Genomic DNA, 26,140 nt, shown 5'->3' with positions numbered 1-26,140 from the left:
CCCTCCTTCTCTGGCGGTTGGTTTGCCAGCTGAACAGTATAAAGGCGGCTGCCATTTTGGCAGGGTGAGTCTTTTCCCTCACATACTTATTAAAGGCTGATTCTCCCGCAGGGCCAGGTCTCCTGAAACAAGGTGTGCTCACTCACTGGATAGGCCCTTTACAATCTGGACCAGATTTAAAGGGGAGTCGAAGAGGAATGGGTTGGCCGAGATGTATGAAAGAGAGCTGGCCGGAAATCAATGTAATTTCACAGCCAGATAGGATTATAGTAATCTGTATTAATTTGACCACGAGTACATTAATACAGATTAGGACAAGCGGTCTCTGGTGTACACACCCACCCACCAACCCACACATGTATGCAACACATTCTCTGGGCCACACATGGAAATACCTTTAGAGGCAACGGTGATGATATGTGATGGAAGACAACAAGTCTACAAATTAGCTCTCGACAAGTTTCACATGCTCATGTGGTGGTGTCAGGCTGCGTCACATCACATGCTAGATGGAAATGAACAACCAAAAAGAGCAGTTGCCGTGGTGATACGTCTGCGCAGACACACTTTAACACATACATGTGCTTTCAGATACACACATGCATGCACGCACGCACGCACATGGACACCCAGGAAAACACACTTGGCTGCAAGCATCGTCCAAATGGTGATACTTCCCCGGGTGAGACAGCACCCTCTGGCCTGTGGGGCTAACAATAGGATCCATTCTGCTCTGTCCCCTCTGCGCTGTTTACAATCCTCCCTCCCCTCCCTCCATGCTTATGACTAATGACCTCGGGGCAGGGGTAAGTTAGGGGTGAAGGTGGGGGGGAGGGGGGGGTGATGCTATCACTGAAGACAACATACAGCACAACAATATCTTATAAAGGCATAACACTCAAAAAAAGACATAACACTCAATAATGAAATCTAAATTCAAGACAAATTGCGGTTAAAGCACTTTGCACATGGCACATGTTGTGTCAGATACTTAGTGATATTTGATGCTTCCATCTGCCAGCATCAATGATGACCCTCAACTGACGTCCGAAGTTACAAAGAAAAGTCACGTCATAGACAAGTGAGGCACAGTTTGCCGGGCGGCATTTACTGCTTCAGTGAGCATGCAAGGAAAAAGCTTTGAACATGTGTCACCGTGAAAACACATTCCACATTAGTGTCATTAGAAGTGCTGTTAGACTGTTGCCACATCGCCCTCTCAATCAAAAAAAGACATTTCAAATAAAACCCACCGTATCACATTTCCTTTTGGAATTACTTTAAATAGGCAACAGGACTGTATAGCTGTCTGAGGTTAGCGCATGTATCACTCAGCTGGAGGACTAAGGGAGGGTGGCACGAGGCCAAGCCCAGTTGAGGGGAACGTGTGCGGGGTGTGGGGGCCGGAGCAAAAGGCTCGAGCTGGAGCACACAGATGTGGAGGCACTGACGGATGTTTCTGGGACAGATGCTAGCTTTGCTCAAGCATGACCAGCTGTGTGGACGTGCACACGTGTGTCTTTGCGCTTTTGTGTACAGTATTTGTGTGTGTTCGTGTGTGTGTGTGTTATCTTTTGTGGGTGTGCTGATGCTTGTTTCAGTCTATCAACTTCATTTAGATTTATGGTTCCTCATTTACAATTAAAAGCAGAACTCAATATGATCTCAGTATTCAATGTTTCCTGTCTATTTATTTTTTTCTTCAGGACAATAACAGATGACAAACCGGCCCAAATATTTGAGTTACAAAATGGAACTAAGCCAAAGGATTCAAAGGTATCACTGCTTCGACAGCTCACTGCCTTTTGTTGCAGCGACTGAGGATCTTCACATGGCTCAGAAGGACAACAAAGCTACAGAGTGAATCAGAGTGTGAGCGGTATCTGCGCCCTGCTGAGTATGCGTGCGCATGTGTGATTGTTGTAACTGTAATCACAGTTTGTGTGGGTTACTGCGCACACGCAAGGCCTTGTTAGTCCAAGCTGGTGCAATGCTCAGTTAGGCCCTAATTGAACGGCCTGCTTCAGCTGCCTGATTGCAAACAGACCCAGGTGAGTGTGTGACAGCACCCTCCTCCTCCTCTCTTTCTCGTCACTCACTCCCGACTCCAGTTAACTCACTCTAATGAGTTTCCAGACCCATGTCATGCACGTTGCTTACTACAGTGCTAATGATTACAATTTGTCCTGCCGTCTGATTAAGGAAGTGGCTATTAGAGCACCGTGCCACACTTAAAATCCTTCCCCACTGGCTCAGGACCGAGAGTTTTACTGGCGCAGGCGATGGAGTGTCACTGAGGAATAGCTCTGTACCATCAAAGCTCTAATGATCCTTCATAGCTCATGCATGTATTTTACAACTGTGCTGCTCACAGAAAAACTGTAATTATGTGTAATATCATTCACAATGTGTAGTTAAACATACACATTTTGGAAGGAGGAGCTTCGATTGTGGTGTAAGGCACCCAGACAGGAAACAAAACAGATTTTTACAGGGCTAGGGCACCCGAAAGTAATTACTTATTACATAGGTTGAGGCCTGTAATAAACAATTACTTGGATTACACCAGCGTATTGCCTCGTAAACACTATGGTTCTAAACTACACCTGAGTTTTCAGCCTGTCTGCTGGCTGTGCCAATGCATTACCTCATTGGAGAACCATGTCTGACAACTTGGCAGTTCTCCAACTGAGCAAGTACAGGTTTTCACAAATGCTCTCATCATGTTATACTTTATTAAGATTATTGAAATGGGAATAAGGAGCTAAAACAAGAAAAGAATGGCCTAGAGAATGGTGACAGACAACAGCAGCACTGACTGTTCCTGAGAGTAAGGACAAGCGACAGGTTGGGTCAAAAACGAATGCACCAGTGAACTAGTGTGACAGTTAGAGACAGCGATCTGTGATTCATAATGTTCTTTCAAAGAGTTGAGGATCTTCCATAAATAAAGTGCAGACCATGTGGTTCCCCCTATCCAGCACAAATGTTCTGTTCATTTCCCCCCAAAGGACCAGTAAAACAAACAGCATGGACTCCATAATACACTAACCCCCCCCCGCCCCCTCGCCTCCTGAGGAGATCACACTGAAGGACTGAGTCCATCACTGTTTTTCTCCTTCAATCTTTCACTCCTGCATATTCCTGGGATCCTCTCTGCTCTGCACTAAACCTCTCTTCTGATCTCGAGCCCTCTCTGTCTGTTGATAAATGACAGGAGAGCAGAAGGAAGAAAAGGGATTGTGGTTCGAAAAGATTTTGATAGGAAATCAGACCCTTTATGGTCGCAAATGCGTTCCTCGTTCCGCCCTTTCTTTCTTTCCTCTCTCCTTCCCTCTTTCCTTCTCTGGCTTGTTTCCCGGCCTCTGCCAGTAGGCGTAATGCTGGAACGCTCCGTTTGCCTGTTAGCCCTGAGCCCAGTCCGGCAGCTAAACAGGCCAGCACCCCAAGACGCAGCCAGGAGGAGTGAGATTAACATGAGCCTGGAGTCATTACACTGTTCATGAGCCGTGTCCAAAGCAACAACTTTTATAGCACCTGTAACACACCAGCTAATCTGTCTGACACCCCTGACCAAATAAACACAGCAAATGCCACTGCCAACACACACACACACACACACATGCACAAACACCAGACTAATGCTGGCTTTGCGCATAAGCAGCACTGATTTAGGCATAGAAGCAAGTCGCTTTTGTTTATTGCGTTTGTAAAACGCAGTTGCTGAAGATGAAGTGAGGTTTTATGAGTTTATTGACCTTTAACTTCCAGGATGGTTTCTTAAAACCAAACAGCAGCAATAGGATTGCATGCACACACATTATGCCAGATTCTCCACCAACACACCACCACCTCTGTCTTACCCATCATTTAATGCCAGGGCTAATCAGTCAAAATAAATCCAATAAACCAAAATGCAGACCCCTACATTTAATTACAGGAATTGGGACCTTGGAGGAGAGCGCACTCTGCCAACACACAGACAGGCCCCTTTATCGACAAGCATACTGCACTATAATTGCAGCCTCTGTGATTATTTAATTTAACTGTATTTAACCACATTAGTAGAATAGTGTGCACTACCGGGAGTGGACATAATCCTCGGGAAGAGGAGATGTAGATAATTGAATAATTTTCGATACACAGGCTGATAAGAAGTGGAGTAAAGGAAGTAAACCTCTCCATGTTGGTTGCATGTCGTACCATAGTCTTCTCATTAGGCGTAGTCAATGAAAGCCTTGTGGTGGGTTTGCCCTGGGCCAGTGACTAGTGCTCTGTGAGTGAGAGGACAGGAATGATGGTGTTCCCATAAGCTGGGGGTCAAAATGTCAACAGTGATCGAGGTACGCTTCTCATGGTGGATTGTTTACATTTTTCACATTAGAAATCAGAGTCAGAAAACTGACTAAGAAAATGTTAATTGTAGTCAAGTCAAACTTTGCTTGGAACTCAATATATTATTGTTGTTTGTTTTGACTGTACTTATTTGGTCATTTGATTATAATCTTAATTGAAATTGAATTGAAATTGATCTGCTGTATCCTAGTTTACTCCATTTAAATCACAGTATAATATAACAAGATCTTTATGTCATATTTATTAGAAATGTTTTCATAAAAAATAATTATGCTTAATGCTCTGAATTAAGAAGATACCTCAAAATCTTGAAAGAAGCACTCACTTGCTTGCAGTACATTTGGTCCTGCTAATCAGCCCGATGCATCAACATGGCTAGAATATGACTTCAAGTATGGGGTCAGTACAGGTATGTATCTAAGGTTAGATTTCAAATGCATCATCTTATATCCGTGATGCATGACATATCAACTTACCCCAGAGATGTCCAGTAGATCAGAATGGGCTTTACATCTGAACAACTGTCTTGAGGTGCCTTTGCAAAATCATCAAACTAATAATTGGCAACAGTATTACTTAAAGACACGATTCTCCTATGTCTTAAACTCAAACCAAAATGAAACTGGATTCAACTAAACCGGCAGGACATGTTTGCCGTCATGAAATGGAGCTCCCAAGTAAATGAGAGCTTCTTTTGGGTATCTCGTTAATTCAGAAAAACAAGAGAAGATCTTTTTTTTTCATGAAAACTCTTCTCAGAATTTCCAAAATAATTGATGATTCAGTGAAAGCATTACACTTCTATACCTCACACAAAAAAGTCTAACTTTAAGAAGAATTTGTTAATTGAGTGAGCTATACGTTTGCCCTGATAAGTGGTAGTAGCCTTAAGTAGTCTAGTCCGCACTTGGTTGGTGTATAGAAATCAGGGTTTACTAAAAAAAAGGTTCAGTTCACATGCTCCTGTTCGCGTACTCCTGACCTTAAAAAGGAACTTAAAAGAAAGTAAAATATAAACTGTGCAACAATTCAAACTACACAAATAATAATAATGATGACGATGAGGATCTTGTCAGAGCTGATGAGCCGGGACATTTCTCAAGCCCAAAGAGAGGAGCAGAGAGGCCTTGCAGGCGGAAGTGTTGGTGATCAGCCGACAGACCAGGACATGTGGTCAGGGTCGAGGGTCATCTCATCCCCATTTCTGCTCCCCCGCACCGCTGCACACAGGAAGTCCAAAATCAACGCACACACAAACACACAGAATAAGCGTGCACATACGTGTAAGGACACGCACAGGCACACACAGCAAGGAAAAACAATTCCTGGTCGTTACTCTGGGGCTGACACAGGAACAGTCCCCCTGCCGCAGCCGTGTTCTCAGCACAGTGATGACCTGCTCCTGGAGCTCGTAAACGCAGGCCACCCAGAGAGAAAGAGAGAGGTAGGCGGGGGGGGACTTACACTAGCCTAGAGGCTGCTCTCCACTGGCCAACTGTCATGTCCTGTGACCTGACCTTCTGGACCGAGAGCTGTAAAAACACACGCACATACACAGCTCTCAAACAAACAATCTGGGAGAAAATCCAGCATCATCAGGAAGACCAATTCTGTTTCTGATGCTGCAAAAGTCTGCAAGGTGTTATTCCTGGGGTAAATCAAAGAAACTTTGCTGAAGGATCAGTATGACAGGTGGAACAGACGATGCTTCCTCTTTAGATGCTCATGCAAATGTCCCGTCAGGTGAAGAAGGAAGTGAAACCTGTTAACTGGTTAACCCCTGGCCTGTATTTGCACACTGCGCCTCTGCTTGCCAGTAGGGCAAACCGAGCCTGGTAATCTCCCTGTTGGTTTGTTTGCCAGACACCAACTTGCATGATTTATTTGCATAAATGCAGAGTGTTTTTTTTTTCTTGTGTTGTGTAAATTTCTTGTACTCCAATTTGCAGTTAAACTGGGTTCACCAGCAAGCTCCAGACTGCAGCACAAGTGGATCACTGCAACTGCAGGGTGGCACTGTGTTTCAGAAGTTACCAAATGATTTACAAATGTTCTTTTAGCTTCCAAAAACGTCTATAAATGGCTCCTTTCAACCAAACTTTTTTGCTTGTCCAGAGTTAGCAAACAGGGGTTGTTGTGGGACAGAGCATTGATTATGTGCAGGATTTGTTTGGTAATGAAAGATGTTGGGGGGTGTTAGATGAAAAAACAGTGTGATGACTGTTCAGAGTCCCGCCCCAGACACAGACTTTCATTAATGAGTAGAGGTCTGGTCATGAACTCGTGGCCTGGTCAAATAATGAGCACGTTTGTGGCCCTGCAAAAAAATGACTTCTCTCACTTCTTAAAGTAGCAACTAAAGGCAATGTGTTGTATCCCTGCTGCTTTTGATATGTGTATTTCTTTTGAGGGCTTTTAATTTAATTTATCAGGGCCTCAGCAGATGTGAGTGTGTGTGTGTGTGTGTCTGTTTGATTGTGCAAAGTGCCAGATGTGTTGGGCACCTGTAGTTTGCTGTCAACGCTGAAGAGAGGACCCAGCCGCAAGAAGGACAGTAGAGCTTGTCCGGGCAGACACAGATGCACAGGGTCAACACAGGGCGACCATTGTGCTGACACCATTCATGCACAGACACAGACACACACACACACACACACACACACACACACACACACACACACACACACACACACACACACACACACACACACACGTAGACACACACACACCTGGGATGGGAGGCAGCAGCAAAGTGCCACTGTGTTGAACTGAATCAGAGACAGCTGCTGTCATGCTTTTACTGGGATCCACCAGTATACCAGTGTGCACCAGCTGTAAGACAACAGAGTTCAGGCAGAGCTGACTGACTGGTCAACCGACGTGTCCCCCACACCATAATCTGAATATTATAGATTATTGGCTTGTCCCATAATGAAGGCTGATATTATAATAAAGGACTTGAAATAACAAGGAGGTATCACTGCACCTTCAAAAACAAACCAAACACGAATGGCTGCTTGTGAAACCTTCCATTTCCACATATCAGAGGTGCAGACTTAACTTGCATGACTCAAGGCACAAATCCAAAACTTGACTTGATGATGATCTTGACTTTAACACGTTTAACAAGACCTTCTACTATAAGAGACAGGGTACATGTGGACACATGGACATCTTGATTCTGCAACAAAAATTGTCCATGCTGCCATGATTATCCTTTGAACATTTCATTTCATTTTTTGAGGTTATATTGTGGCAGATGATGGGTGATGATTATATTAGGAGGATTTTGAAAGAATGAACCCATGTCTAGACAGTTTTATCCAATAAAAAGACTGTCTATTTTTGTTTGGAATGCTAATATGTAAACCAAATTAACTGTATATTTGACCTAAACCAAATTAGAAAACATCAACAATAAGTTCAGCGACACATTCTCACTCTCAACTCATCAAATATCGGCACTTGGTCAATGACCCTTCAAACTATGAGGTTCAAAGTACCCCTCTAGCGTCAGTTATGGACGTGGCGTGGTAGGAATGGCGGTAGCTTACAGACGGGTGCCTCCGTGTGCTGGTGTCAGACGCCCTGGCGCACTGACCAACCTTCAGTATTTGACGGGTTGGGAGTGAGACCGTGTTGGTTTTGGCTCGTTTGTTTCACTTGATCTGTAGTCACTTTGTTGCACAAGAAAACTGAAAACTAAAACTAAACTGAACAAAGATACTAAGTGCGGCTTGAGAGAGAAAATTTGAAAGAAAATCCCACAATCAAATCAACAGAAATAGAGACTTGCATCCCTGTAACAGCATGATGTGGAAGCAAAGATAGCTACAATCCAGGTTGACACCTGTGACTGAACATTACAGACTGATGGAGATGAAATATAAGGGTGTGTGTTTACAGTCTGATGTCACCTTGACCCAGGTTTTTACAAACGTTGTATATTTTTAATTATTTTACAAATGACAAAACCAAGACTTGCTTTGCTACAAACTTGATGATAAATAGATCAGCAGAAATATTGTTATATGTGAGGGTCGACTGCAGGGGCAGAGAGGAGGTGTAAATCCCATCAGATCACGCTATAATTCAATGCAAAATTCTTCACCATTGTAGCAGTTGAGGGTGGCAGATAACAACATTCCTCCAATGCTCAATGTCCAGTTTAAAAATGCAGATGTCAGATAGCCCCCCTCCCTTCCCTCCTCTCCTTCACTCTTGATCTGTCCCCTTTGATTTATTCATTTTCTATGTTGGCGAGCCAGAAAGGACAATGGTGTCTTTCATAACCGAGGCTGTTTTCCCACTACCAGCACCCTGCAGTCCCCCAGAGTCCCTCATCCACCAGGCAAGTCTGATGTGACCTGGTCATGGAGGACTGGTTCTACTTGGGAAGGAAACACAGAAAGATGAATTCTATTAAGCCATATGCAGTATTTACAGAGTATATTGCACTATACAGCAGAACTCTTCATTTAGTAAAACATTGTCAGACAGGACAAACAACAACCACAGAATAGTCTGAAACTTTGTTGTAAGATCAATCTACGCTGCATTTTTGCTCAAGCCTCAGTTAGTTTATTTGACTTCTATTTAACAAGATAACCAAAGTATCCAAAACTAAGACTAGTCCATAAAACTTAAGCCAGGAAAATAAACTCTCAACCTCTATGTTATGATAAAGTATGGGACCATCTTAGAACAAGTTGAATGGGATGTTAGAGATCCCCCGTGCCATATAAACAGAAAACAGAACATGCCAAAGTGGAAAAAGACAACATTTTCAGATTCTGGAAGCACCGGAAGCACTATTTTCTATAGGTTTCAGTTCACGTCACATGAAGCAATCGGTGTGGGAGGAAAAATGGAAAGAGAAAAGAGGGTCAAGAGCTGGAGGGAACGAAGGAGGAGAGCAGGGGTCATGTTGCCTCCCCCTGTACTTGCTCTCTGAGGTGCAGGGAGGCTGACTGCATAGCCAAGGTCCTGCTTAGAAAGACAGCCTTTCTTTTCTCCAGGCCCTTGCTAATGCAATTGAGAGAAATTAGTATAATTATGCTCCATATTGCAGATTGAGGAGGCAATGTGGCCCGTGGGATGAGGACGGGGAGGGCAAGCTAGCGTGGGTATTTGCTGACGGGAATGTCTAATTCATCAGCTACTTTTGCCATTTATCAGAGTACATTCTTGCATTTATGACATTACAGCTAATCAAATAAAGAGGTCCTGGAATGCTGCATCTTTCTCAAAATGTGATTCTGCTAATGTGAAAATGACTGTTCCTCCCTCTTGCCCTGCGTCCCTCCTATCGACCAATTTCCAACTACTTTGCCCACTTGGTCACAGCCACATTGAGCAGAAAAATCTGTCCTAGCACCGTCGTCGCCTGATGTCAATGTCAATTCTAGTACCATATCATCCACTCAATAATTGCCGCACATACGCTAAAACACATGTGAGTGCTCTAGGAAGGACAGATGTGTCAGATGAGTCTGCTCCGGGACAGATCTCCCAGATTCTGACACGTTTAAGGAAGAAAAATGAAACTGTGCAAAACAAATCCATGTTAATTATGTATTTCCGTACTTGACTTTGGCTCGGGACTTCTGAGAAAAAGGCACAGGAGGGGTTCTTCCAAGCCCGAACCAGAAGTATGCGTGTTTTACCGCAATTTGGCTGAATATGGTTTCAGGGCGATGATCCTCCATCATATATGCAACTGTGACAGTAATGAAAGAGTTCTGTATCCAGGGGTCAAAATGAGGTGCAGAACGATGAAGAAAGATTGATTTAAGTACAAGTGCCGTGACTTTGCTTTAAAAACATCAAGATAGAGAAAATAAGGATTCTACTTAATGATCAGAGACATATAAATGATGTGGAAATGCAATGATATCCAGATGATACACAGGAAGTGATGAGGAAGCCGCACTTGTGACAATGTGACCTTGAAACACACTTGAGGAAGACCTCCTCTTCCTCAGACCGTGCGTCCGGACCTCACCCCGCAGTGATGGAGGGAGCAGTGGGGGGTGGAAGAACACCATTTGATCCCTGCTCCAGAGAGCACCAGGCCTACACATCATCTATATCCTGTTTGGGGAAAGCAGGCTTTTGAAACCCATCTGCTCATCGCTCCCAATGGCATCATCAAAGCCACGTATGAGACTAGAAAAGTCCGGAAACCAGTGACTGCTTTTCATGACCAGAGATTCAGCATTGGTAATTAAGAACCTTAAGAACAAAAGTTTTAAAGAGGATGAAAAGCTGCACTTTACATAAATATCTGCACGGAAAAAAGAAAATAAATAAATGAAGGGAAATTCTCAGCAACCACAGAGCTGATGTCCACCCACTCAGACATCCACTGCTGATCATGAATTCAGTATTTTCCCCTTTGGGAGTTAACAGGCCCAAAACCAGATGATCCTTGGTTTCAGTCCGTTACATTATATGCTTACATCATGTATGTTTTGTGTATATGACAAGAGTCATCCCATGTAGGAATACACACACACGGAGAAGAAGAAGGCACATACAATCTGTTGAAACTAATAGGTTTGAACAAGTGGTTTTAAAGTTAGAAAATAATTAAATTCAGAAAAGCAAGATAAAAGACCCTGGGAGAGAAATAAGCAACAAATCTGATTACCATCAGAAAACAACTTCTATTGAATCTGAATGACCCAGATTTGTTTGTGAAACAAGAAACATGCAAAGTGCACTCAAATTGATGGGGAATATGAAACCCCCCCCCCCAAACAAAGAAATAATGACAAATGAAATATAAATCAGATCAAAGTTTCTTACTTTCACATTTGAGGCAGTGTGATGCAGTAATGCCTAATCAAGTTAAAAAATGACTCATCTGTAAAAAAGGATACGGTTTTAATGACAAAATGACAAAGTATGAGAGATTTATCATCTCTGTGGAAAAAGTAACATTTAAATAAATTGAAAATATCAAATATATGTTATACATGCTGCAAAGCTAAAACAGATGACAATAATGTAGCAAAACATACCAGTAAGTGACTATTAAAAACGCACTATCAAGACAAATCATTAAATCATATTAATAAACATTAATTGCTGAAAAAAAGGTTAGAACACTTTAACTGCTTCTCAATGAAAAAGTGGAGATTTGCACTGGAGATTTGTGGCAGCGCAGGGTAATAAAAAAGTTAGTGACCAAAATGAAAAAAAAAAAAAAGATTGTCAAGGTTGTCGAGACACATAATGTGGGCCGTTAATCAGTCACTGAGCGGAGGGAGGCGGCTCCCTCAGGAAGCAATTAGCTGCGTTGGACCAGTTGCTAATAAAACACTTGGGTTACAAGCTACCCACAGCCCAGCCAGGCCAGGGGACCCACGGTACCCTCTGTCTCTCTGTGTGTGTGTGTGTGTGTGTGTGTGTGTGTGTGTGTGTGTGTGTGTGTGTGTGTGTGTGTGTGTGTGTGTGTGTGTTGAGGCCTAACAGGTAGACACAGAAAGCTATAGTAGCAGCAACTGATACACCAGTGCATACATATGGCATTTGCATTCATGCTTTGAAAATTAAAAAAGTGATGTTTATTTAAGAAAATTATCTTGCTGAACAAAACATGAAAGTATATATAAAAAAGTATCCCTCTCAATTTTTTTTCTGCATTAATCCAAAATCCAATGGGAAAAAAACAAAACAAGGGCACCTGGGCAATGCTAACTTCCGGGTTGGCCTACAAAAATATGTCATCCCTGCACAACCTAATAGATGTATGTTGATGAAATGATGAAATTATGAAATTACATACGAATTGACCACAGAATAGATTTTTGAGAATTGCTTTGATTTTTTTTCATTGCCATGAAAACTTAACACAATTTGCATTCATTGCAACTGACCACAGCCACTGCTCACGAAAAACTAAACTACTTAAGAGCCATATTCAATAAATTGATGATAAATAGATTTTTTTCTTAAGTGTCTTACCACTTTTACAAAATGTTAATAATCAAGTTTTCATCAAAATTCACCACTACTTGTATACTAACTGTAGTTGGTGGTGCTATATATATCTCTCTCTATATATATATATATATATATATATATATATATATATATATATATATATATGACATAATCAAAAGATTAACTGTGGAATTAACTTTTTTCCATTGCACTTTGTTGCATTTAGTTTTTATTGATGCACCAATTTCTCTACATTAGACAAGCAACTCTGAAAATGTGGTTTCAAATGATTAGCCTTTAATAAATATGCATGATAAAGTTAACCCACGGTTAGAGTTTGGTAATATAATCATTCGTTTTTAGTTTTTTTATTTTATTAAGAGGTCAAAGCTCGTAAAACCAAACAATCCTCTTTCATATAGTGCTAAGTCTTGATTGGTGCCCTAAAATACATGACACCACCTTTTTCCAACTAAGCCCCACCCACTTAAAACCAGCAAGAAGCGTTGAGCCAAAAGACTGAGATATCTCGTTTATGAAAAAGTTGTATCTTTATGATTGACCCCATCACTCACATTGAGAAGCTTATTGATGAAATACGTCTTCAGGACCTTTAAATCCTGCAGGGTGAGTGTGTTTTGAGTATAAAATAAGAGTAACTATATCTGAGGAACACTGAGACCAAAGGGGGTAGTGGAAGGCAACAAACCATTATCCCATGATGGGAAGCCATTGCCCTCACTCCCCTCAGTAGAGAGCCTGTAGGGTCCAGAATAAAGTGGCTAGCAGCCACTAAGAGGATCCCAAAAACCACCTCTTGTGGTGTGGCGAGTGCAGTGTTAGATTTCAGCTCAGCATCCAGGCCCTGCCAAAGCCCAGACACTAGACACAACAAAACCAGCCTGTTTAGGAAACAAAGCCCAGAAACGCCACTTCAAACTCTTCCCCCGGGGGGAGAGACAGGGCGAGAAGAGATAGAGGGAGAGAGGAGAGAAAGAGAAGAGAGAAAGAAGGAGGAGGTGGTGGAGATAAGTGGAAACACATTGACGAGCTGTAGACAGCAGGCACTTCTCTGCATGTTTAATGTCCAGTCCAGTTTCCAATGTTTAGGAGGGATCTGTTAAGATTGGTCACTGACTATACACCAGGGACCCAAAACTCCACTTGAAGGATTAGTCCCCACAAAAGGTCCCATTTTTCAGATTTTGACAAAGGTGTTAACTTGTGAGCATCATAAACAAAAAGCCCATTTGGTTTCTCTGAAACATCAATCCTGTATAATAACACAGCAACTAAGCAGTTCAATATTTATGCTGTCTACTGTAACGCGTGTTGAAAAAAATCTGATGACATATCTTGTGCTTATTATCCCCATTTTATCGGCTCCATTACACATCATGCAGCCTGCAAGTTTTAAGACATCTGAAGTGAAAGCGTAGCAAAGACACTAATCGCTCTCCGATTGTCATGGGGAATTAGTTTAAGCTGTAATCTTATATTAAAGCTTAAACGCAATAGAGATTCTTTCTGCAGCCTTCTTCTAAAAGTGGCTTCTCAGTTTGTCATGAATATACTGAAGATCTATTATAAATTGTTCATCTGCCAAGAATTGGGCTGCTTTGGCAGTACGAGCCCTCTGAAGGAAAAGAACAATGTGGAAAATGTAGAGGCATCAGAGCAAAGAAATCGAGGGTTCGATTACACAAGGAACGTCACGGTGGTCAATTCAAATGATTACCGACAAACATGAAGCGTTTGGATGTGCCGTCCAAATGCCATTAGTCATAGCATACACAGGCAGAGGGAGCATAACATGTACTTGAAGTCTTCCAGGAAATAACTAAAATAGATGTACAACTGAAGTGAACTGATATTCAGGTAAGCTTTTGACATCCAAATCTGACGTTGATTGAAAACTCTCCTTCAACCTGGCAGATTGAGCGAACCACATATACTTCTGCTGTTGAACAAGTCTCCTGTTTGCTTTCAGTTGTTTAGACCGCACCACTGCTAACCCAATTCAACTATTACCTGTTTCCAGAGTTATGCACAAACAGTACTCAGACTGAGTTATTCCTACAACAGTATGAGGATGACATGTGCATCTCTCAACTGTGGCGTGGAGTCATTTGTTGTGGGAAAACATGTACAGTATGTATGTTTTATTGCGCATGGAAACCGAGGTGTGTCTGCAGGGCCAGATTTTCACACGCTGTGTGGTCCTGCCTCCAGAGGTGAGGAGAAAATGAACCTCACCCTTCGTCAACAGAACCGGAGAGTGTGTTCTCTAGAATCTCTGCGGACTGCCGATTCGCTTTTTTCTCAGAGAATGACTCAACACTGCGAGAGAGAGCAGAGGAATTGACTCTACGTTATTAGACCTGAGGGAGCCAATGGCAGGCCAGATATTCCCAGGAAGGCGGGTTTCACAGAAGAGATGAGTCAGCAAATATGAGCAAGGATGCAATCATTCCGTCAACAGCCGGGTGATTTCACAACGAAAACAGAGAGCATGCTCTGATGTCTGAAGATGATAGGAGTGTGGGGGGAAAGGGGAAGAACCAAGGAGCAGTGAAAGTGAAGGTGGGAGAGTGATCTGTGGAATTCTCCATCCACATCCTTCTGTTATTATTGAAACAATTTGGGTCAGAAGAGCCCCCTCCCCTCCTGGCCTGAGGGTCTCCCGAGCACACACTTTGCGGCCAGCTTACAGTGATTAGCCAGGCCTTCCTCTTTGACAGGTGCACCGTCACGCTATCACAAGCCGGGTGAAGCCCCCCCGCCCTGCTCCGTCAAGACAGATAAAAGATACACTTGGAGCATCCCTCGGCCAAGTTCGTCTCTTTGTGAAGACAAACCAGCACTTGAGGTGGAAGGATAATTAGGCCATACGCAGAAGTTAAAGTCCAGATATTTTTTTTTTATTGATATGAATGTCTAATATATCTTCCACAATTCATAAATTTTTGGGTTAATCATAGCCAGTGGCATTTCCTCCAGCGGAATTACACAGAACCAATATGAGTAACCAAGTTGAACGTTAAAACATTCAAATAAAACAGATATTAGACAGACCACATTATGTTTCTTGAGTTCTGCGAAAACCACCTTTTTTTCTCCAATTTAAATGCCCTGTAATTACTTTCAGTCTCAGGGAATCAACTTTGGTTTTTACAGTTGTAAGCACTTAAGGAAAATTATATTCTTGGCACCTGAATTCTACTGTGGCACTGCTCTGCTTCCCAGGTCCACACCAGTCTGATTGAAAAAACACCAGCAGCAGCACTGTGGCAGTCTCACTGGTTGGCAGGCAACACAATACAGAAAATGCAGAGAAGCCGTAAGAATCGTAAAAAAAAAAATCCAGACATGCCGTCTGTCTGCTTTGCTTTTTGCATTCTACACATACAGTATGGTGGCACTGCTTACTGCGGATGTGGGAGTAAAATAGGAGTTTTATGGTTAAGATATTAAAGTGAGGAAAAAGAATAACAGTGATTGTAACCAGTAGAGATTTTAGCGCCGATGGCAACGAGACAGTACAAAACAGAGAGTAGAGATACCATCCAACTATGGTGTTTAGTGAGCATGTGATACACTTTCAGATGGATAACATTATGTTTGGTGAGGAGATTCAGTTGGACAAGCAAGGACAGGCTCTTGCATATTACAGGTTCCTGATGATTCAATAAGAATTTGCACATTATCATGCAAGTCCAATATCTGGTTGCTAAATTTTAATGTTCTGCACGAATACCAGTCAATAAAACCTTTTATCAGTTTAGAAGTTGCTCTTTTTACTGCGTATCATCGTTGACAGGTCAGTTTTACGTACATCTTCCTCTTCTACCTACAGCTTGCCTCAGTGAAGACATGCTTCAGTTGCTCTGAGGCGCTCTGAGCAGTCATTTAGACACAAAGCACTTTAAATAGCCTCACATTAAAGAAGTCCAAAGGAGTTTTGGTACCTCTGCTGACCTCAAAAAACTGTCCCGTAGATGCAAATTTTCACTTTTGCATCTTATTTTGCATTCAAAACTTCCCAGTTTGCTGTGGCAGCTGGAAAACATGCTGGATGTGTATGGTGATGTAGGCCAGAAAGAAGAAAGTGGTAGCTTTGAATAACCAAATACAATTCGGTTCAGCTCTGTGCATTTTTCATATGGCCCAGGCCTTTTTTTTAGATGCAAAGTGGCCCACTCGGAACGATACCTATCATTACACATGTTAGTGCGGGTGCAGAAAAATAGGGAAATGAATGTTGCAGATATGACAGTTAGGCAGTGGCATAAATGGTGTACTTCCTTGTTCTGCTGGAGAGCAGTTTGGTTGTTTGCATGTTTTTACCCCCCCTCACACGACACTTAAATATACATGATCACAAAAAAATTAACAACAATTAGGTAACATTTTCTGTAAATACGAGAGTGACATAACATTATGTACAAGATTGCACACTTTCTGTCTGTCTCTCTCTCAGGCGCTTGCACAGAAAATAATATTCTTCCTTGTTTGCGCTGTTTTCTAAACACACTATCCTTGCGGACCCCCTCTCTGGACTCTTAACCCCAACTCCCCAGCTGTGTCCCAGGGAGTTGAAACCCAAACCAAAGCGCAGAGAGCTCTCTCAACTCCTCAACCTCTCAACACATCCTCAGCTCTACCCTTTGAAAATAAACCACGCCGGCAAGCCCCAGTCTCAAACTCTCGCCTCATATGTGAGCACACATGCCCCACACTCCGCTGGGAGCTCTTTGGAGACTTCCCCGCCGCCGTTCCAGGAAGCAGATGTGAGAATGGCGGCAATCAGGACTGACACTTTGCTAGGCAATGTGGATACCGTTACTCTCGCAGCGGAAGGTATGGAAGAGAGGTGAGATGTCGAGGCATCTTCTGCTGTTGCCCAGAGTTGTTTAAGATGACACAGCACCAAGCTGAAAGCACGTGATCAGTGCCATACCAACAGCATATGGCTTAATTTTGTCAAACTTCAGAACCGTGAGTTTGAAGCATATTAGGCAGATTTAACATGACAAATGAATTGATGCAAATTAATGTGAATGATAGTGATGGGAGAGTAATTGGCCACAAGAAAAAGAAAAAAAAAGAAAAAGGAAAACCACTCAAACAATAACTTCCTCACACCCACGAGTGAGCAAAGAGTTGATGAAATATTTAGGGATTTTAGACCAGTGACATGCTGTTGCAACTTCCCACACTTTAAAACATGTGGAGAGATGGAGCTCCAGATGGCTGGAAGTCTGCATTTTCTGAGATCCACCTTCTAATGGTGATCTCTCTCACACTTCCACACAAACTGTAATCTGAGCAAGTGAGGAGCCCAGAATGTGTTGTTTCTACTATATCAGATGAACCAGGGGGACTGATAAGAAAATGAACAATAACATGTACCACATGAAGAAGAGTGGGAGCCGTGTGTTCCCAACTGGTGCGAGAGGCGACAGAGAGAAGCGAGTGACAGCGCCGTGATGGAACTGACATCAAGTCACTAAACTCAGTGCCTCAACATAGCTGCAGCCACATGAATGGTGGAAGACTGCTGACCCATGAAAAGAATTGAAGTCATTCAGAAATGATGGAAGAAATGACAACTGGATGATATATTGCCAGTGGACTTTTTGTTTTTTACTCTGAAAGAAGTCATATGCTATGCCATCAAAAGGCAACATAGTGTAATGGATTTTGAAGCTGATTGCTTTCAGAGAGAAACAGAAAACACTGCACACAAAGAAATATCAGAAGAATCACGAGTAAAACACTGATGAATGTGAAAACGTAGTGCAGTGTGCTTGCTCGCCGGACTTTTAACTGGTGGTGATAAGGATGTCTGCAAGTATCTCAAGGCAGGAATACTAAGTGTGTGGGACAGTGAGCTCTTTCAGGGTACAGCCCTGTGGGACAGTGTGTATGAAATGACATTCAAGCATTTTCAGGGCAGGACAGAAGGACTTATTATCAATGTGGCTGAATTATTGCTCACACGATGGGGGATGGGTACACTGAGGTGTGGGGGAGGGGGTGATGTGCGTCAAAGCTCTCATTAAGAGTACAGAGAGGCTTCAGTTGAAGTAACATATTTTATAAAGCCGAAGAATAGTTCACAAAGCCCACAGCTTGCCGTACTGTCCAACGTCTTTGCATCTCATTAGCATATTGCTTTTATGATTATCAAAAAGCTTGTTAATGGAACATGACGGCAGAGAGAAAACGTGCAAAGTTAATACAAAAATGTATCCATATTTTGGTTGGTGTTCCCACAGAGACTGTATGTGTAAAAAAAAAAAAAACAGCAGCTTTTATGGAGCTGGAGCTGATTTAGGGGGAAGATGGAGACAATAAAGCTAAATGGGACCATAGTTTTACTTCAATGACACTTCTATGTGTCTACAGTTCTACAGCATCGCCAAGATTTTTCTGGATTTAAGAAAAAAAGAATAACGAATCAAATCTGTATCCGTAGATTTTATGTCACTGTGGTCCAGCATGGTGTCCCCTGCAGAAAGGACGGTGTGACATTTGATCCGTCTCAACAAGAACAAGAACATTTGCCTGCAGGACTTCCTCTCCTCTCTTTCATTCCTTTTCTCTCTCCATCTCCTACCACCTCTTTTTGAGCTGCACAAAGCCGGATGAGGGTCATCTTACCAATGTCCCCACTGCGATGCAGAAATCCAACATTTTGGCAGCACCCTACCTGTTAACATCTCAACTTCACAAAGCTGACAGGATCTTCCTCTGCTTTCTGCAACACTTTCACTGACCTTGTTATAACTGCTGTTAATCATCAAGAGCCACAACTTTAAGCATGAGGCCTTAGAGAGGCAGCACTTAGGGCTATGTTTGTGTGTTGTTGTAATTATTTGTGTTGCTTTTCTAACTTTCTGCCAACAATCTCCCACCGTATGAATGATTCCAGTGATGCACACTTGTTTGAGTGGGCAGTATTTCCACCGAGGCAGTCTCTTGACATGTGCATATTGCTGTATTGCTGTTTGGTGGGTGTTGCTGTGTTTGTATTTTGACATGGTATACTGTTTGTTTGTGTGTGTGCGCTGGGGTGGGGTAGGGGTGCTCCGAGGATGTGTGTGCATGTGTGTGTGTGGGTGGGGGAGGGAGGCACAGCTCTGCAGCCTGATATTCTGGGAACGGCAGGGTGGCGTTGTTGACCCACCTGCTCCCTTCTCTCTTCAGCTGGATCTAGTCGAATTTCAGCAGCTGCATCCCCTCACAAAGCACCTCTTTGTAATCTTCCCAAGGCGCACAAATACAACTGCAACCAGGAGAGGAGAGAGGAAGGAGGAGGGAAGATGGACAGTGGAGACAGCAAGAGGAAAAGGGCGGTAACTGCTTGGTGTCCACCAGTTTCACCGGCAGATCATACTGTATCTTTAAGTATGCATACAGTAGCAGGCACCCTCATAATGGAGTCAACCCCCCCACCTCACCCACACACACACATGCACACACATTGATGACATGACAGTACACTTACACCTGTGCATATGCATGTATGCGAAAGTGCATCAACAAGTGGATATTATTTAAATAAGCAGTTTAAAAAGGTTTATGCAAAGCATCTTCGCAAATGTGTGCCATAAAACAAGAAAAAGAGAAAGCAGCAAGCTTCCTGGTAGATAGAAAGAGCTGAGAGCTGAGACGTGTGGCTCATTTGTTTCCCATTAGTGAAATGTACCCCTGGCACTCTCACTTGCAATGGATCTCACACCTCTGGAATATGCCATGTCACATATATGTCATTTTGCATGTCACACGGAAAAAGCAAGGCGTCTCCTACCTCACGCTCAGCCATAAACCCAGTTAAGTTTAAGCCCTGCTCTCCTGAATTTGCATCCTCAAAACAAGACTCCGTTCCCCGCTTCCTGTCTCCAGCGATCGGTCCCTGTGGCCCGAACCCAGACTCACTGGTGGCAAAGGAAAGGAGACGTCATTAGTAGATTAACTACAGCGGCCCACTTTACAGCCATCATAAATATGTACCTGAGTTTGAGGTTATAAATGCACCCATGAAGCAAGAATCTGGCTGCTGGGTGGGGGGCCGAGGTCATTGGTTCTGATTAAGTTTGGTACCAAATTTTCCTAAAGCACATGTGGACAACTGATGGGCTACTCAAATGGTCTACATGTGCTGCATTTATTCCAACACAAACAAACATAAATGCAGTACATAAACAATTTCCCAATTTCCCCAATTAAAAGGATTCTGCTGTTTTACCGTTAAATACATAGTCTGGCTATAGAGAATCATGTCATATTGTCAAATTATAGATGATGAATTTATCCCCAAAAGCAAACAGGGCAGCTTAAAGCCCTAAAGCATAAATGCAATAATCAATCACATAAACCGACAATGACATATTCTTAATATAATCCATAAAAGTCGGTCGAGTTTTGCACAGCACCATGAAGCAGCATCTTGTTAAATGTGGGACCCTATAGCTCAGTGGATTTATACTCTATGTTAAATGGAGCCAAAGCTGTCCCAGGGGCTGCCATTAGGAGACACAAGAGGTAGGTGGAGCAGAGACTGGGGTGCTTAATATGCCTACAATGGAAATGTTTGGTTAAAACAAAACATATTGAAATTACAAGAAATAAGAGTTTTTGAAAGTGGACGTGATGGAACTAGTGCTAGTAGAGAGACAGAACAGAGACACACATACGGACAGATGTAATCCAAGGTTAGTGGAATCAAATGTTGTTGATTTGACCATCTTCTGTAGATATGTAATTTCATCTACGCACTGATAGTCCTCAGAGCTGAACAGAGTTACCAGTCAGAAGGGGTTAGACTCTGTCACCAAATTATGCAACACAGGATTCTCTTTTAAAGTGTCAGTTATCAAATAGAAACAACATAAATAATATACGACAAAACTGGTCAGGATTGGCATGAATACACAGCAGAAGGTGGATGAGAGAGATACATTTCCAAAGCAAGCTACATTTAGGGAAAGTTAAATTCCTCTGTGAATGAAAAGGTCAGACTCGGTGGTCGACTGAAAGGACTCTTTATATCTTTCGTGCTGCAGAAGTACTTCCGTGGTCTCTTTTGTCCTAGCTCGAGCTCTGCACCTCTTTAAAGGGAGCAGGAAGTGACCCTGGTAACCTTGGACTCCCACAACATGTGACCTGTAGCTGTGCACCAGCATGCAGTCATGGCCAAAACTTCCCACAACAACCCAATAAACTCAACACAAATAACCTGCTTTAGTTTTTTAACATTCGTATTCAAGGGCTAGTTTACCCATGAGCGCTGTAAGCGTTGAGTTATTGATTTGTCTTTATATGAAGCGCCTGAAAGCTACAGCATGAGATGCTCTTTTCCCTTTATTGCTTTGCATGTCTGCAACAGCCAGACAAACAGTTGGAAATAGTGAAGTGGCTACCAGGAAATACCCTCTACCTACAACCAGTGGAAACGGTTAACAAGTGCTTCCTTCTTTCTCTGCCTGAGGCAAGTGATGTCTGTGTGACAGTTGGAAGAGCAACCTTACAGCATGTTATAGATCAATGTCAACTTAAAGAGGAGGATGAAATATCCAATCATGGCAGGTTAAAGAACAAGGGCACCATCCACAGATCAAAAGTGCTTTAAAAATGTATCATGTCATCTTCATATACAGGATTTAATTCATCTAATCGCTTTGTTGTTGTTTGTTTTATTGGAACACTGACTTGGTGCTGGCTCTGGTTATTTTCATGACATAGCCAGTGTTGGGCAAGTTATTTGAAATTGAATGAATTACTCTCTCAACAGCAAAAGTAAATGGTTAGATTACTCTAAACTCCGTCAAAGCCTTCTCACACACACACACACACACACACACACACACACACACACACACACACACACACACACACACACACACGGCATCCTGTATTTAACACATGTTAAACGAGCAAAAAAAACAAGATAGTCTGGTTTACATTTTGAAGGAGTTAACTGTCCATCAACAGCTAGCTTAACGTTAGCACAGCAGAAGTCCTGTCCTCGCAGTGAAGCTGGGTTCACACACCCGCCACCTCTGAACAAAACCATCTTATTCCTAAATGAAGGCTCACCTGTGGCTAACATTAGGAAACAAGGGACTAGCTGGAGCACTGCTCCTCTTTCCGTAGAGGCCTCCACCTATTTTACTTTTTCACTCTTCACCATCGTCCAGCTGACAGATCATATAAACTCGACCAAAGTAAAAGCAAACAATTATGTGTTAATTGTAAAAAGAAGCAGTTGTTACAATACCAAGACAGGATGGAGGGCTGCTGCCCTGAAACAGTTGAAAAAGTGCAATGCTAAGCTACATTCCCATGGCGATGACATGTCAGGCAGCATGATTTCGTTTGAGCCTTTTTGACAACAGATCTGAGGCTATGTGCTGTAGCTGACCGTGTCTGCGCATGGTGCTAATCTCTGGATAATGTTGCCATGCTGGTTTCTCTGGTCAGTAAGGCGAACCCTGATGGGTGTTTATAGGGGAACATGGATACGCCTTGACAAAAGACAAAAGACAGCATGTTATGGAGAAGGATGGGGAGAGTAGTGTATTTCTGCAGCCTTCCTACCCTTAAAAATATCAATATATACAGCATATATCAAATACTATGTATGTAATATACTAAAGTGGGACTCACCTTAAATCGAACACTACAGCACTAACCAGTTTTGAATGCAGTAAATTAACCAACATCAACCCATGGATATTAGCCCTGTAACATCATATATACGTAATATATTACCCTACGGATTCAGATGATCACAACATGCAACTTCATGCAGTTAGCTGCAGGTGTGCTGATGTGTTTTACAGTGTACTGTTTCTATAAGAGGTTACAGACAGGCTGGAGACAGACAGACTAACTGCTGCTCATAAACATTAAACGTCTTGGCTGGTACTCTGAAAGCCTAAATGGAGAATTTGATCCACTTCACCAATTATCATTTTCATAGCTTATAAATTAGCCCGTGATATATGAATTGTACACAAGAGATTTAGCTTTCGTACTGTGCTGTTCTGTGTGCACTGCACTCACTTGCTACACAAGTGTAGACATGTGAACATGTGTATGCATGTGCACATTTTCATCTTTTGCTCATAAAAAAGGAACATAAAAATGAGCAGTGCAAATGGATTTTTGTTCTTGTTTTAATTATCGGCAAATAAAAACAATCCACCACAGTTATCTTAATGCTGTGAGGCAAACTTTCTGCAGCCAGACAAGTCCTCTAAATAGTCTCGCTTTTGTAGAGCGGCCTCCCATTTCCCGTAAAGTCAAGGGGTGGGCTCTCTGTTCTCTTGCCGCCTCGTCCTAAATGTCTACATGTCCCGCACCATCTAACTCACAGGCAAATTAGGGAGATGATTTATGAGAATCAAGGATCAAAAAAGTAGACAATATGGAAGACTCAGCACACCGCAAGTTTTATTCAGAACATATGCCGTGAAGATGAGAGGGAAGAAAGACAGAAAGACCGGGTTGCAGATCACAAAGTGTAAAAAAAAAGAACCCACATAGACCCACACTTCTCTTGGGACAACTCTGAGACAAGATAGACTATGAGAAGTGTCATCACTGCTAAAGATCCTCTCTGTAAATCCAGGAATGTACACAGACTAATAAATGGAAGTTCACTGATCTGTTCTCTGATAATCAACCCTGAGCTTTACCTTCAGGCAACGTTCAAACATAAGCTTTGTGATGACACCTAAAACCATTATGCGCTTCACATACGCATAAAGTGTTCTTGCACGTCATGGGAGTCACTACCCTACCAAGATACCATCTGACAGTTTGCAGATCAAAGATTTACACGAGAGCCTCGAGGAAACTGGAGAATGATTTAACATGATCCTTCCCGACCTGCTACTACAACAGCTTCCAAAACCTCTCTGCCCATAATCTCTAGTTCACATGAACATAGAGTACTATCACAAACGAAACCACTGCCTCAAAAAACAGTAATATGTCAGGGAGAAAACACTGCAAATAATCTGGAAACACTTGAGCTCTTTTTATACTCCTGACATTAAAAACGAGCGTGGCCGAAGGCCAAACACACCCTGAGACGTTTTGGACTAATTGTTTCCTTCAGTTTCAAACACTCCCCCTTCAAAACTCCCTTCCTTCCCTCCTCACAGTTCAACCCCTCCCCTCCACCTCTCTGTGTCTACTAATAGGTTTAAATAAAACCTGCAATTGGTCCAGTAAACCCCTCATTATGGTGTTTTAATAGAATGAATTTAGGATAGTGCAGGGTCAGGGGTCAATGGGAGGTCCTAACACACAGCAGCTGTCATGGGGGTTGGACTTTGATTGGAACCAGTGGAGTCAAACATCCCCGGGTCCTCGACCTCACTAAGTAGAAAACCTGGAAAATACATTTGGCCTCAGACCAAAATGGAAAACATCCACCATGCAACTTCCAGAGGGGGTGGGATGAGTAGAGATGAGACAGAAAGGAAGAGGAGGTACATCCATCACTGAGAGTTTGCTGTGTGTGTGAACCTGTCAGGAAAATCTTTTCACCTAAAGATGTAGCAATAGCAGGTCCTATATCTTCACCAGGGCTGTAAAAGATATTCCTCTCCGGAGCCTGATTGCTTACCTTCCAGTTGCATTTGCTGCATCTGTAAATTGTGCACTAATTACCTTCTTTCTGAGTGTGTGAAACCAAAGATAGAAGTGGTTTGGTAGATGTGGTACAGGGGTGATATATGGCTTGTTAGCAGCCCAGGAGCTTGTTCCACATGTGGTTAGGCAGTGGTTGGGATCGTCTGGGTGAGAGGGAGGGCATGACAGTCTCCCCAGTTCAGTAAGTTTACATTGACTCAGTGTGCAATCAGTGGGATTATTCAACAGCTTAAAGGCCTGCTGTTTGGGTTTGGGTTAGGAGCGCTCTGGCTGTAGAGACACGGGTTTCCACAGTTGCATGTGGAAATAAAAATGTTATGACGCAGAATTTATACATCATGCACAAACATATGGAGTTAAATATGGAATATATGTTTCACATGCAATATATTCTTGAATGAGTTGCAGACATTTATTCAACTTCAGTTTTTTATGAACTTCATGACATTCATGAACTCCTCATCTGGTTCATCCTAACACATTTATACTGTACAGTGCTATGGCAATTTATGCCAATTTAACTGCTCGACATACTCCGTCCAATAACTTGGCTAGAGTAAAGAAATGTGCCGAAGTGTATTAAAACACAGAAGCAGAGACCAAAGAGGGCAAGATTCCTGTGGGTGACTGTGTAATTTAATTTTGTATGCACATTAGAAGCCAGAGAGTATAATTTACATGTGGGATAGAAGTGACTATAGCCCAGGAGAAATGAGCCAACATGCTAAGGCCCGAAAAAACAAAAAATGAAAATCTTTACCATTGTCTTTCCTTTGAGATGCTTCTCGCAAAAATAGGAAAATGAAAACCTTCCTTCATTCTTTGGGACACTTAAGGTTCATGCGCGGTTGCCTCTCCTCTGTTGCTCCTTCCTTTTTTAATCAAGAGCCCAGAGCCCACAAACTCTGACCAGAGTTTCTCCCCACAATACAGGGAAGCATGAAGGGGGGGGGGGGGGGGGGGGTGACGGCTGGAGTCTGTTTAAGTCTGTCTCCATCTCTTTGCCCAGAAACCAAGACCAGCCCACAGCTTAGCAGCTTGATGGCAGCTGCCACTCAGGTTGGGCTCATCCAGACTTACTTTCAGCCTTTTCAGATGTGGTGATCGATGAGGAGTTTGAGCTTTTGTCCTTCTCTTAATAATGCAGGTAGCTGACTTTACT

The 26,140-nt window shown here is 42.6% G+C and overlaps 1 protein-coding gene across 1 annotated transcript in view; it reads right to left on the bottom strand.

Moving 5' to 3' along the window:
• Positions 1-26,140, bottom strand: part of LOC137878138 (ras-related protein Rab-26-like) — an 85,926-nt gene that overhangs the window by 58,758 nt on the left and 1,028 nt on the right. The window contains exon 2 of the mRNA XM_068718278.1: positions 20,123-20,249. Coding sequence (XP_068574379.1) covers positions 20,123-20,137 — 15 coding nt within the window. The 5' untranslated portion in view covers positions 20,138-20,249. The remainder of the gene's footprint in view (positions 1-20,122; positions 20,250-26,140) is intronic.

Source organism: Cebidichthys violaceus, unplaced genomic scaffold, assembly GCF_023349555.1.
Source record: "Cebidichthys violaceus isolate CVI_PGR_0920_01 unplaced genomic scaffold, fCebVio1.0.p SCAF_23, whole genome shotgun sequence".
Classification (NCBI taxonomy): domain Eukaryota; kingdom Metazoa; phylum Chordata; class Actinopteri; order Perciformes; family Stichaeidae; genus Cebidichthys; species Cebidichthys violaceus.
The sequence above is the reverse complement of the archived record's forward strand: the minus strand, read 5'-3'. Positions and strand labels throughout refer to the sequence as shown.